Source organism: Colossoma macropomum, unplaced genomic scaffold (assembly GCF_904425465.1).
Source record: "Colossoma macropomum unplaced genomic scaffold, Colossoma_macropomum, whole genome shotgun sequence".
Lineage (NCBI taxonomy): Eukaryota > Metazoa > Chordata > Actinopteri > Characiformes > Serrasalmidae > Colossoma > Colossoma macropomum.
The window spans coordinates 3,711,393-3,725,427 of NW_023494802.1; the positions used below are offsets into that span (position 1 = coordinate 3,711,393).

At 40.3% G+C, this 14,035-nt stretch overlaps 1 protein-coding gene across 4 annotated transcripts in view; it reads left to right on the top strand.

The window, feature by feature from the left end:
• Nucleotides 1-14,035, top strand: part of LOC118822103 (nuclear receptor coactivator 3-like) — a 120,850-nt gene that overhangs the window by 69,846 nt on the left and 36,969 nt on the right. For all 4 annotated transcript variants that reach the window (XM_036590949.1, XM_036590948.1, XM_036590951.1 and 1 more), the window contains 2 exons: nucleotides 9,746-9,850; nucleotides 11,023-11,183. In XM_036590949.1, coding sequence (XP_036446842.1) covers nucleotides 9,765-9,850; nucleotides 11,023-11,183 — 247 coding nt within the window. In that variant the 5' untranslated portion in view covers nucleotides 9,746-9,764. The remainder of the gene's footprint in view (nucleotides 1-9,745; nucleotides 9,851-11,022; nucleotides 11,184-14,035) is intronic.

Below are 14,035 nucleotides of genomic sequence, written 5' to 3' on the forward strand. Positions count from 1 at the left end.
TATATATATATATATATATATATATATATATATATATATATATATATATATATTATGTTTTGTTTTTTTTTCCCAAATATAGTCTATCAGCCAAGCCATGTTTTTTTGCTTAAATTTTTCACTTGAGAATTTTTTTTCCAAATAAAAACATTTTAGATGCTTTAGTAATCCTGTTTTTGTAAATTAACAGTGGCGTATTATGCTAGAATGTCAGTTTACATACATATCGATAAACCTGTATCAGTATTGCCTTCTAACACTAGTGCCAAGGCCAGGCAAAAACAATGCCAAATGTTTGAATTAGACTAAATTTGTCTTCTTATTTGGACAGCTTTTTGTTCTGATTTTCCGTTCCACCTTAAATGGAGCATCAGTTACATTCTGGCACCTGTACAGGCACCTGAACGTAACTGCTGCACCATTTAAGGTGGAACAGGAAATTCGAATAAGAATCCAACTTCAGCTTTGTTGAATTTCTTCATTTGTCCGTACATGTGTCCCGTACACTTGTGCCTCCGACTGTCAGACACTGCTGGAATCTGGAAAATATTACAATCAGCTTCAGTTCTAGCTGCAGCACGTTTTGTGCACAAGGCCTTGACCGCTGCATTGTCTGATGCAGCTGATCCAAGTCGGTACAAGAAGAAACAAAGTGCAGCAATCACTCTGGTATCGCTTTTCCATGCTAAGGCTAATTCCAAAACACTGGCCATGGACTACTTCATATGCAGCAGACTAGTCAGAGGGAGGGTCTTCTGTTTTTTCATTTCCATTCGAAATGTTACTGAAACATCCCTGACTCAGTCACGGAGCTAAACAGGCTAACATTAATGTGGCTCACACTGTGTATATGCTGCGTTATCTGCGCTTATTTGTGGCGTACCAGTATATGGTTCAGATGAAAATCCAGTACTACTAGCAAGTAATCCAGGCCTATAGCCACCAGTTAAACTACATGCAAATTGCTTAGTCATCAAACCATGTCGAGCTATTAAATAATCACAATTAGATGTGCTGGTGTGGGTGCAGGCAGCGTGGCCGTGGTGCTGCTGGGAAATTATACAGAGCTCTTGGTTCTCAGGTCTTATTCTCTCTCTCTCTTTTTTCTCCCTCTCTGGCCTGAACTGAGTGAAGGCTAAGTTGAGGTGAAGGTTAAGGCAAGGCCAGTGTACAAAAACAAGAGTATTATTGTATTATTCTGCAGCAGAAAGATGGAGTGATATTAGGAGTGGCATGCAGGAAAGAGTGAGAGAGAAGCAGAGGGAGAGAAAGATCAAGGAGCAATTCAGTAAATTCAGTAATTCATTTAAAGGTCCGAAAACATGCCGTCCACAGCTTTAAGATGCACAAAAGTACTTATATTTGTCTCACAGTTTTCTTTTAGTGAGTTTTCTTTTAATGTGTTTCAGTAGTCATGTCATGAATCAGCCCTGATATGTTGTCTGGCTTTAAAACTTTCTGTAGGAGTGTGAAACAGAACATTTTTCCCCCACCCATTGTCATACTTGTTAAACTGATAAATCTATGCTGCAGTTTTCCACACATTAAATGACCTCCCTCACCAAACATCAATGGGGGCTTGCAAGATTTTTACCTTTACATCAGTTATTAAAACAAGGAAAGATGACACAGCTGCGGTGATGATGGACTTTGGGCTACTTCACATGGTTTATTATTTTAACAAGAAGTGATTTATAGGTATGCAATTTGTCAAACCTATAGCAAAAAACCTACCTAACCATACCAAAAACTACCAAACCGTAGCAAGAACAATGTTAGCTTACAAGTTTCTGAGTAGAGGTCTGCACAGCTGGACCATATTTTGCGGTGCAGGACTAGTTTTCAATGTTGCGCCCGGCAATGGGCGGGAAACCAGCCCGCTGTAGGTGGGAGCAGGATGAAACACCCATGTGAAGAAATCTTACAAATGAATGAGTAGTCTAAATGAGGTAGAACAATCACTATATCACATATATAAACAATATGATGACAGTAAAACGGTATTTCTGAACACAAAGCATGTTTATTCTCTCTAGTTTTAGCAGAAATGTGGTTTTCACAGGAAATGTGATCATGCAAAAATATGTTGCAGACATTGTCGGGTATCGACCCCTCCCCCCACAAATAGCGATGGTTAGGGGCGCAATTGGACGATTGACACATCATCTCGCTTGCCTTCTATCACTAAACAGACGAAACCTTCTCTTCTCTACCCACAGACACTCAGGCTCCATGTGTGAATGTGTTGCTGAACTACAGATTATAGCTTTTCAATCCATACTAAGTCAGACCAAATCAGAAAAGCAGAATCAAACCTGTGGATAGCAAATATAATGTGAATGTCTCTTTTTCTTGTTTTGCTCTACCTGGTAGCTTTGAACAGTGCTATCTGTCTAGTTAATGTCAGTTGGCTTCTAACTCACTCTTTTGTTTACTCACTCACTCACTCGTGTTTAGCACTCTGAAAATTCTCCACAGGGGGCACTATTAACATTCCAGTAGTTTTGTGTGAATACTTGAAAGGAGGTAGACTGGCATCAACCCACACCAGCTCCATCTCACAAATGCACTTACGTTTGCAGTCATAAATTGAATGTGCATGATGTAAAAGGCTCGAAACACGCTGTGTATAGTTTGCCAGTGTATATCTGTCCCGTTTGCCAAACCTAAGTAAAGAGTAGAAACACACAGTGTTAATAAAATAAATATTGCAGCACTGGTGGTGAAGCTACCCGTAGCTCTTAACAGTAGTGAATATTGTGAACGGTTTTCTTTTATTATTATGTTATTGATGTTTTTGTCACTTTGATAGCATTTGTGTTCAAATTCACCATTTCAGTTTATATTGTTGTCTCTAATGAATATTATTGACATTGTTATCGGCGATTTCCCAATACCAATAAAACCATGGGTCCTCAGTGTCGGCCAATATTATCGATGGCCTATATATTGGCTCTAAATCACGCTCTCCTTGTTAGTGTAATACTGTCCTGCAATATTTGTTAGCTATGCAACCACCTGCTCCACTACTAGCAGGTCGGTCAGGCTTGTTTAGCATGGAACACTCCTGCTCTGCCTGCAAAGAAAAGAAAAAACGCTCGTACTGACTAGACTGGAGTGGTGACCCATTTCCCTGAGGCATTCAGTCGGCAAATAATAAGCCATTCTCCTACACAGTCTCCTCCACTGTGCAATTAGAGTCCTCCTCTTTTCTTCATGTGAAGGAAGGCTGAAGAAGATTCTCCCCCGTCTGTATCTCCTCTGAACTGGGTGGATTCTGAAACTGTCACCTCTGAGTGACCTTTCTCGCAGGACCATGCTGTCTTGTGTGCAGGCTGAAGTGAGGAGGAAGAGAAGGAGAAGAAGGAGGAACTGTAGACTGAAACCAGAGAGACTCTTCAGCATAATGTTAGAGGAAAGAGCTCAGGCTGAGTGATATATAATCTTATGCCAAAAATGTTATTGTGATATTTTTTGTGATATATATGTTCATATTGAGCATATTTTTGAAAATACGCTAAATGCGTAGTTATGAAAGGGAAAAGTAGCCCATTTTAGTCCATAGCCTTATTTGAAAACATCTCAACAAGTTTAAGTTGGTCAGAAAATGAGTGCATACTTTATTGAATATATTATAATTGATTGTAATTGATTAAAACATTCCAAAATCGATGCAGTTGAATCGCCACCCTCATGAAGATCAGAGGTGTCATGATGCCTATATTTTCATATTCAGTATTATTTTCAATTCTGAGGTCAAGATTTAATTCAGTATTTGAGATTATATGCGTTAAAAGCTCTTAATTCTGTGAAACACTAATTACGCTACACAGTTTGGTTGAGAAAAATAGAAATTTTATTTCAAAACGAAGATTGTGAAGTCGTTTGTCCTCGTACAAAAAAACCCTGATGTTACTTCATTGTGGCCTCATCACCACCTTCCCCTTTTTCGAGGGACTATGTTAATACTTTAATTTCATTCAAGATTTATTTATATAGTGCTTTTTACAACAGATGTTTTCACAAACCAGCTTTATAGAAAGTCCAGTTTCAAACCCCAGATGAGCAAGCCAAAAGCAAGGAAAACTCCCTAAGAGCAAGAGGAAGAAACCTTGAGAGGAACCACGACTCAAAAAGGGGAACCCGTCCTCTGGTCGACATAATAACAAGAGCAAAACAAAAACGAATAGTTTGAATAAAAAAAAATTGACAGTAGTGAAAAATAAAAAAAGAAAGAAAAAAAGTCAAGTTGTTAGACAACAAGTATTTACATCACCAATGATAATCAGTGACTACTGTTAGAGGCCTATCAGATGAGGAATAGATCTGTGAAAACCATTTACTGACTAATAATAGTTTTAGTGTTACTGTTACAGTCACTGTTACTGACTAGTGTATCAGTGTTACTGTTACAGTCAGTTACTGACTAATAATTGTTAGTGTTACAGTTCCTGACAAGTGGCGTAATGTTAGTGTTACAGTCACTGTTACTGACTTGTTACAGTGTTAGTTTTACTGTTACAATCAGTTACTTAGTAGTGACAGTGTTAGTGTTACTGTTACAGTCACTTTTATTAATAATAATGTTAGTGTACCTGTTACAGTCACTGTTACTGTTTAGTGACAGTGTTTCTACTATAGTCACTGTTAGTGTCACTGACAACTTTAATAATGAGAAGTTCAATATTTTTGTATACATACTTATAAACATCTGCATGCAAAAACGTACAGGTTATGTATAAAATGCTGTTTTCATGTGGGTGGGATTTATTTTTTTTTATCCATTTATGTGTGTACAGGGTCTCGGACTTCCTCAACTCTGTCACCTATTGCATTGAAGTAGCAGTTGTTCAGGTTTGCTATAAGCATTGAAAAATATCTCAAACGTGAGTTATTGATATTAAAAAATGTTCGATTTTAGCGATTTATCAGCCAGGCCTAGTGTGAACAAAACAGCGCAAGGGAGCGTTCACATCAAGACAACAAACAGAGCGTTTCACTAAATAGCAAGAGTCGCACTCGTTCCATTTCGTAGTGTTTTGCTCGCTTGTGTTTGTTCACCCACAAAGCTGTGCTCCTCAATTAGGGCCAGTGTCATTTCTGACACGCCGTCTGGAGCCTGACGCGTCTTCGTCAAGGGGTTTGGGCTCCAAACCTCCACGCACTGCACGTCTTTTAATTGGGAGAATCAGGTCTCTACGGCTTTTTGAAAGCCAAAAGAAACATAACGCGATTCATTCCCAACATGTGACAAAGGATGTCACTCTGTACACGGCTGAGCGCGAGGTGCGTTGATGAAAAGCTCGGCTAATTGAGAGAAATTGTCTTGATTCTCGCTCTGCACCGGTGCATTTGGCTGTCGGCGTGTCTGCGCGCTTTGTGAAGGCTGCAGTGTGCCGAAACCTGCCTTCACTGCTTTGGGGAACGCTAACTTGACGCTTCAACAGACAGTTAGAGAAGCAGAATATACACAAAGCTCATCATTGCCTCATCATGCCTTCAAAACAAGAAGATCTTCCAAAGTCCCATATCGCAATGTATGCAGATATCTTACATTTTGCTGTTCTAAGTCTAGCAGTCCAGCAGGCGACACCGTGGTCTTATGGGGCCAGGCGTGATCTGCTAAGAAGAACGTACATCTGGGGACAATGTGTTAAACTATTGGCAAAACCAGCTGCAATCAAGGGCATGCCCCCTCTAAAAGCCATCCAGAGTGCTATTAGTAATGTAGGAGTCCAGATTTCCTCCTCCACTCCACTGGACTCCACTCTGGCAGCACCAGAGCCGTGGATTCAAGGATGTAGCGAAGATTAAAGTATCCTAAATGTAGTTTATTCACTTTTAGAGCTGTCAAACAAAAGGTTACTGGACTTACTTCACTTTGTTAACATGCATATAAAAAGTGATAGATTACTAATGTTTAAAAGGAAACAAATGCAACCAATTTCATAATGAAGCTCACAAAGTAGCCATGCAGGAGGAACACGCTTCAATAGCGGGGAGCGACTAGGGTGGTCTACCAGACGAAATTCCAGAGCAGTGTGCTGAAAAAAATCAAATAAATCAAAAAGTCAAAAATTAACTTTCTGAAAATGAACCAGAACAGTAGTGGTAGTTACTAGGTAACCAAGGTGTGTGTGTATGTGTATATATATATATATATATATATATATATATATATATATATATATATATATATATATATATATGTATGTGTGTGTGTGTGTGTGTGTGTGTGTGTGTGTAGAGTGCAGTGACACTGACGTGGTGGTGTGTTTAGTGTGTGTTGCGCTGGTACAAGTGTAAAGTATCAGACACAGCAGTGCTGCTGGAGTGTTTAAACACTGTGTCCACTCACTGTCCACTCTATTAGACACTCCTTCTTTATTGGTCCACCGTGAAGTCAGAGATGATAGCTCATCTGCTGCTGTACAATTCGTGTTGGTCATCCTCTAGTCCTTCATCAGTGGTCACAAGACGCTGCCCACAGGACACATTTTTGGTTCTCAGTCTAGCAGAGACACTGAGGTGTTTAAAAACTCCAGCAGCACTGCTGTGTCTGATCCACTCGTACCAGCGCAGCACACACTAACACACCACCACCATGTCAGTGTCACTGCAGTGCTGAGAATAATCCAGCACCCAAATAATTCCTGCTCTGTGGGGGTCTTGTGGGGGTCCTGACCATTGAAGAACAGGGTAACAAAGTATGCAGAGAAACAGATGGACTACAGTCTGTAACTGTAGAACTGATAAAATAGACAGAGTATAGAAGTGAGTGTGTGTGTGTGTATACACACATATATATATATATGCACACCAAGTCAATACGTTCAGTCCAGTTCTTTTGAATCCCAGTTTATTGCAGCCCTAATGTGAAGAATATTTATGAACAGCTTCAATTTCCATAGTGTGAGCTGTGTGTGCAGATGCCGGTGAAGTGCAGACATCTTGTACACGCTTTGTGACCACAGTTTGTGTTTACAGTGGCTGGTGAGCAGTGTTGGCATGGAATAGGTAGAAGTACTGGATTAGGCTAGCAGGGTAATGTTACTGCTCTGACATGCTTGCCAAGCCTGAAAAGTCAACAAAAAAATGCTATGCAAAACCAGTCTGTCATCAGAATGGCCAAGCTTCATTGATAAGTAGCACGCTTAAGGAATATCGCTTTACCCCATTTAGCTGACCACACTATGGGTGAAATATCGCAGCATTTCACCTTTCAGAGTCGTTGGCCAACAGTTGACCCCAATTCCTGTCAAAAAATCAACTCTAAGCACAAGTGATAAACAAAACAGGCTAGCTAGCAAAACACTATTGTTATCTAATGGAATTGATTGTTTGTTTGTTTGTTTGTTTTTGCAAGAGATAATGCTTATTTTCTTCACACATGCGACTCACATCTACATACTTAGTTGGAGTTTGGGGGGACCTTTTTGGGGACACAGTGTTGACGAGTGTACAGTCAGCCACTACTTTGAGTGCTGCCTTTACGTTCCCTCCATTCTTCCCAAACATCTAATGGTTGTTCTTAGACGTTCTTCTTACGAGGCTGATGTGACTAACTTAATGGAAACTAATGTGTTGTCTTGACACTGTTATCTAGACAATGCTCCAAAGCTACATCGAATAACAAAAAAACAGTATCAGTAGCCATCCTGAGGTCTGTGCTTTTCCATGTTTATAAATAACAGTATATCATACAGTGTCAGAAACCACATAAGCAAGTCTAATAGACTGTTCATTGTGTGCTGTGAGCATCCTGACCAACCTCAGGCATTCCTGATGAGTTTCTGTGGGTGTTTTAGTGACTCTAGGGATTCATGTGATCCAGCAGTGGTAAAAAATAATGCAGGCCACATATTTCATTAAGGTGTTTTAATAAATTGCACATCATCGTTGCAATAGAACACCATATGGAATATGTTGTCTGTATCAAGCAGTTGAACTAGAAAATTAAGGACACCATCAGCGTGTCTATGGAATTCCTTTAAGATAAGACAGAGAGTAGCCAGTTGATGAGAGAGAGAGAGAGAGAGAGAGAGAGAGAGAGAGAGAGAGAGAGAGAGAGAGAGAGAGAGAGAGAGAGAGCGAGAGAGAGAGAACAAGAGAATGAGAAATAGAGAGATAAAGAAGGAGGAAGAGAGAGGGAAAGAGAGAGAGAAGCTAGAGAGAGCAAAAGAGAGAGTAGCTAGAAAGAGGGAAAAAGAGAGAAGCTAAAAAGAGGGAAAGAGAGAAGAAGACTAGAGAGAGAGAATGAATGATAGAGGGAGAGAGAAAGAGAAGAAGAGAAAGAGACAGAAGGAAAGAGAGGAGAGAGAGAGACCAATGAAGGTAGAGAAGGGGAGAGGAAGAGAAAGAGAAAAAGATAAAGAGAGGGAAAATGGAAAGAGAAATTAGGAGAAAGTAAGAGATGGGAGTGAGAGAGAGGAGTGAAGAGGGAGGGAAAGAAAGAAAAATAGAGGAAGAAACAGGGAGAGCAAGAGAAAGAGAAAGATATAGAGAGGCAAAGTGGGAGGTGACATGAGAAGGAGAGAGGAAGAGAAAGATAAATGAGAGAGAGAGAGAGAGAGAGACAGGGAAAGCAGGAGAGGAAGAGAGAAAGAATGTGAGGGAGGGAAAGTAGGGAGAGATAAAGAGAGAAAATTTTAGGGAAAGGGAAAGAGAGATGGAGAGAGAGGGGAAGTAAGAGACAGACAGAGAGTGAGTGAGAGAGACAGAAAGAGACAGATCCTCCATATCTCTGTCTGCTTTCTCTTTTTTCGCTCTCTCTCTCTCTGTTTCTCCCCCAGCAGGGTTTACCTCTCCGTTGCATCAGCCGCGTTGTGGTCCAGTCTGACTGACCAATCACACCTCTCGCTCCTCCCCGCTCGCTCAGCGCACTCTAATCAGCTGGAAAATGTGGAATGATAGACTCCTGTGTCAGAATGTCTGCTGAACAGCACGGCGGGTGTGTGTGTCGGGGTGGGGGGGTGGGGGGGGCAGTGGGGGTGTGCACACAAAGAACAGCAAGAATAGCTCCAACTAAGCTGAGTGTGTGTGTATAGATCATAGAAAGGACAGTAGCCTCCTGTCTTCTCTTATGTGTTGTGAGGCAAGTCACGTTATGCATTGTGTCTGTGGTTAAAGGATAATTCTACCAAAATTTCCTCAGAATTCAACCACTGAGATGTAAACAAAGCCATTGAGAGTGTTTTGATGTAAAATAGTGCATTGTAGAGGAACATATCAACCTGCACGTACCTCTCTGGATGGATTTTAAAAAACATGGCTTTTAGGTCAAAACCTTATCTTAAAAGTCTGAGACATCGGGCAACATATCTGAAACAATTTCACATCAAACCACTCTGAATGACTTTGTTTACATCACAACAATTGAACTGTACAGAAATTGGAATTTCTCTTTAAAAGAAAGCTCTAACACTTTTTGACCTCATCTCTGTCTGTAGCATACTATATTTTCTCTGTACTTAAAAAAGAGCCCAAAACTGTGAATAGTGTTCATGTAAAAGTCAGTATTTGAGTCTGACATTCAAGGAATTCTTCTTGGTGTTGGTGTCAACAGAAGTGCCATGTATGTAACAGACAGTTTCACTATATAAATAAATAGCGTAGGTGCACAGTAAATAATATGCATGGGTGCTTACTATACACTAGTGGGTATGAATGCAGTTTTTGAGGGTTAACCTTTTGAAAATGCTGCGGCTGATGCTTTATACTCTCTTCCCTGGGTTTATCCATTCAGGTGCTGATATGTATACAAGATGAGTGGAGTGGGGGAGAACTCCATGGAGCCGCTGTGTTCCGATCGCAAACGCAAACTGTCAACCTGCGACACGCCAGGCCTGGGGTAAGACTGGAACCGAAAACCTGCTAATTTACTAAGGATTTTAGATTAGTTAAATTATTTATTTGTTAATTTATATACACATTGTATTACCAAAAGTATGTGGACACAACATAATGATTGAGTTCAGGTGTTTTAGCCATGCTCATTGCTAACAGGTGTGTAAAATCAAGCATATAGCCATGCAGTCTCCATAGTGACTTTAAAAGTGGTACTGTGATAGGACGCCACCTTTGCCAAAAGTCAGTTTGTGACATTTCTGCCTTGCTAGATGTGCCCCAGACGACTGTAAGTGCTATTACCGTGAAATGGATGCATCTAGGAGTAAAAGAAGCTTAGCCCCAGAAAGGTAGACCACAGAAATTCTCAAAGTGGTGCTGTCAAGTGCTGTCAAGTGCGTAGCAGATAAAAAGTCACCTACAGCATACAAAGACATTTGGGCATTTGTTTGCTTCCAACTTTGTGGCAGCAGTTTAGGGAAGACCCTTTCCTGTTCAAGCATGAGACATAGTTGATGAGTTTGGTGTGGAGGAACTCCAGTGGCCTGCAGAGTCATGACCTCAGCCCTACCCTAATCAACACCTTTGGGATGTATTGTAACATCCATTGTGAGCCAGGCCTTTTCACCCAACATCAGTCCCTGACCTCAAAAAAAACTTTGACGGAATAGGCACAAATTCCCACAGACACACTCCAAAATCTTGTGAAAAGCTTCCTCAGAAGACTGGAGGCTGTTATAGCAGCAGAGGGGGGCCAACTCCATACTAATACCTATGGTTTTGGAATGGGATGTCCAATAAGCTCATATAGATGTGATGGTCAGGTGGCCACATGCTTTTGACCGTATGTTTAAATTATAATTTTAATATTTATATACAAAGTGCTGATTTGTCTCATCTTTGCCACTCACATTTGTTAGTGCATGCCATGTCTCAGTCGAAGGAGATTTCTAAGGACCATTGAGTGATTTGCCAGTGCAGATTAGGCCGGAAGAGTGTGAACTTCACTGATCCACTGTCAGGCAGATGGTGTACAAATAGAGGAAATTCAACACAATTGTTACCCTTCCCAAGACCGGTCATCTGACCAAGATGACAGGTGTAAAGCATAGAATATTCTGGGAGATGACAAAGAACCCCAGGGTTACATCTAATGTCCTCTTGCGCCCCCTGCAGGTGTGACAAGCGGCGGCGAGAGCAGGAAAGTAAGTACATTGAGGAGTTAGCTGAGCTCATCTCTGCTAACCTCAGCGACATCGACAGCTTCAACGTCAAGCCTGACAAGTGCGCCATCCTGAAGGAGACAGTGCGCCAGATTCGGCAGATTAAAGAGCAAGGTGAGTTACAATTAGCGTGCGAGCATGCTAGCTTTGTTGGTGTTTCTACTGAGAAGATTCAGGAAGCAATAGCTGCCACATGAAACTACTTCTCAGAATGCTTCATGTGGTGTTGGTGAGATGGGACATTCCCCTTTATGCAGACAACAGAAACTCGTGTCATTCACACCAGGAGGACACATAAGCCATTTCTTGTAACATTAGCAATTATTTCCCTCACCCTCCTCCCGCAAATTGGTGATTACCGTAAAAGTGTGCTTATTTTTGGGATTGCTAGGCTATTATGAATATTTCGAGCCTAAGGCTGGCTTTACACAGTGAAATTTACATGTAACTTACATTAATGTAAATTTCTCTTGAGTTGCGTAATGTAAAGTATTCTGCAGACTGGCTAATGTCAGTGTTCATGAGTCCGCAATAAGGCAGAGAGTGTACAAAAGTAGTACATATGAAATGATAGCATTGACGAACCCACTACTCTTTAGGAGTAACATTGCTGCCTTTTTAAAGTTTCCTAAAGACTACCTGGATGATCCAGACGACTACTGAAAAAATGTTATATGGATGAATAAGGCAAAAATATATTGTTAATCTTAAGTAAGAGATGTTATGTTTGGCAAAAAATAAATACTGCATTCCAGCAAAAGAATCTCATTGCAGCTTTGAAACATGGTGGTGGTAGTGTCACGGTTTAGAGCTGTTTTGCTGTTATTGGACCAGGACAGCTTCCCATCATTGGATGAAGATATGAATTCTGGATTGTATCAAGCAATTGTACAGGAAAATGTTAGGACATCCATCCGTAAACTGCTTTATGGAATGCTTCATGTGATGTTGGTTATAGCAGACATTCCTTCTTTATGCAGACAACTTAGACTACAAGTGTCATTCACACCAGGGGAGCATGCAAGCCATTTCTTGAAACGTTAGTAGTCATCTCCCCCACCCTCCTCCCCCCATGCTTTGTTAATTACAGTAAAAGTGTGCTGATTTTTGTGTTTGCTAGGCTGTTGTGAATATTTCGAGCCTAAGGCTGGCTTTACACAGTGAAATTTACATGCAACTTACATTAATCTAAGTTTCACTTGAGTTGCGTAATGTAAAGTATTCTGCAGACTGGCTAATGTCTGTGTCCATGAGTCCACAATAAGGCAGACAGTGTACAAAAATAGTATATATGAAATGATAGCATTGATGAACCCACTACTCTTTAGGAGTAACATTGCTGCCTGTTTATTTTCTGATCAGCTGATTTTATTAAAAAATAAAGTTTTGATTCAGATCTGTTCAGCTGGTTGCTGGGACAGGCTGCTGTTGTTGCCACAGGAGATGGGGGAGGGGTCAGATGGATGTCGTTAGGTGGCACACCCACTTATGTAGTCAGGAATGGTCTCACTTTTCGTCCCATTGATTGAATAGGGATTTCAGTTCAGCTTATATACAGTATTTAGTTTTACTCCAGGTTTGGTTCAGTGCTGGGCCACAGTTCAGTTTGTGTCACAGTTCAGCTTGGAGAAAAATGTAGAGGTTTTTTTTAAGAGAATGAAACATATCATTTTCAAAAGTTCAAAATTGGGTACCACTTTAGAATAAAGGGTTTATGAATGGTTTAAAATTAGTTTATTAGTTAATTAGTTAATTAGGTCATACACACCTTAAAAAGCATGAATAAACAGTTATAACACATTAATAAAAAGAGCAGAAGTGAGCTGTTATATCTGATGAATATGAATGAGATGGAGCTGACAGGTTTAATACTGACTAATAAAAAAGACACAGTCAGTTACCAGCAATATCTGAGCTTTCACAGCATAAAGAAATGTGTTTTTACTATTAGGCAAACAACAGGTCACTGTTTCCCCTCTTATGAATGTGTTGTAATGGCTTATTAATAATTTATAAGGTGTGTATAAACTAATGAATAATCATTAAGGAGCTCATTTTAAACCATTCATAAACGCTTTATAAGGGTAGTCTTATTCTACAGTGGTACCCAAAAATGTTGCCTGTTGTTGACTTGTGGAGTCAGTATAGAAGTAATTGAGAATAAACTAGACAGAGTTGTGCACTTTTGAGGAGAAGGTTAGTTATTTCAAGACGTCTTCATGCAAAGATGTTCACAGATCACTGGTTCGTTCCTTCTCCCACAGAAAAGCAGGAGCAAACACAATCACCCCCCCCAGGTATCAAGGTTATGTACCTGTGATAGAGATGCATAGAAAAGTACAGAATATTCTAAGATGACCTAAAGGATCAGGGACTTAGAGACAGATTGACTATTCTGATACACAGAATAAACAGCCTTTTTCAGCACAGAGGGAGGAGCCTACAGTTAGCAAGCAGTTTGTGTACATATTGAGTTCTCTGAGTTGTGGATACGAACTCTCAAACCACACATGTTAGGGAGCAATCTGTAAAGCCAGTTAGTGAGATGTAAATCATGAACTGAATACCAGAAAAAGAATCAGCAAATGTCACTTGAGCAGCAAGCATGTCAGGTTATATCATTCTTGGATGTGATCCATCCCTATAACCATAGATTATTAGTGGGAGAATAGTGGTTCTTTCTGGCAGCTGCTCTTTTAATACCACGCTGATGAATTAGTCTAGTTTCTTTTTTGCAATTGTTGCCCAAACAGCAAACAAACAGTGCCCAAAATGTCACCGCCTACATTTCAGCTGTGGGGAGTCTAGCAGTCGGTTAAAAAGGGACCTGTAACCACAGCCTACCAGTTGATAAAGAAAAAGAGTGGTTAGAGGAATGGTCTAGCAGTGTTTACTGCAATAGAGATGGTGCTGATCAGATATGACTTTCAGATAGATAGATAGATATATAGATAGATAGATAGATA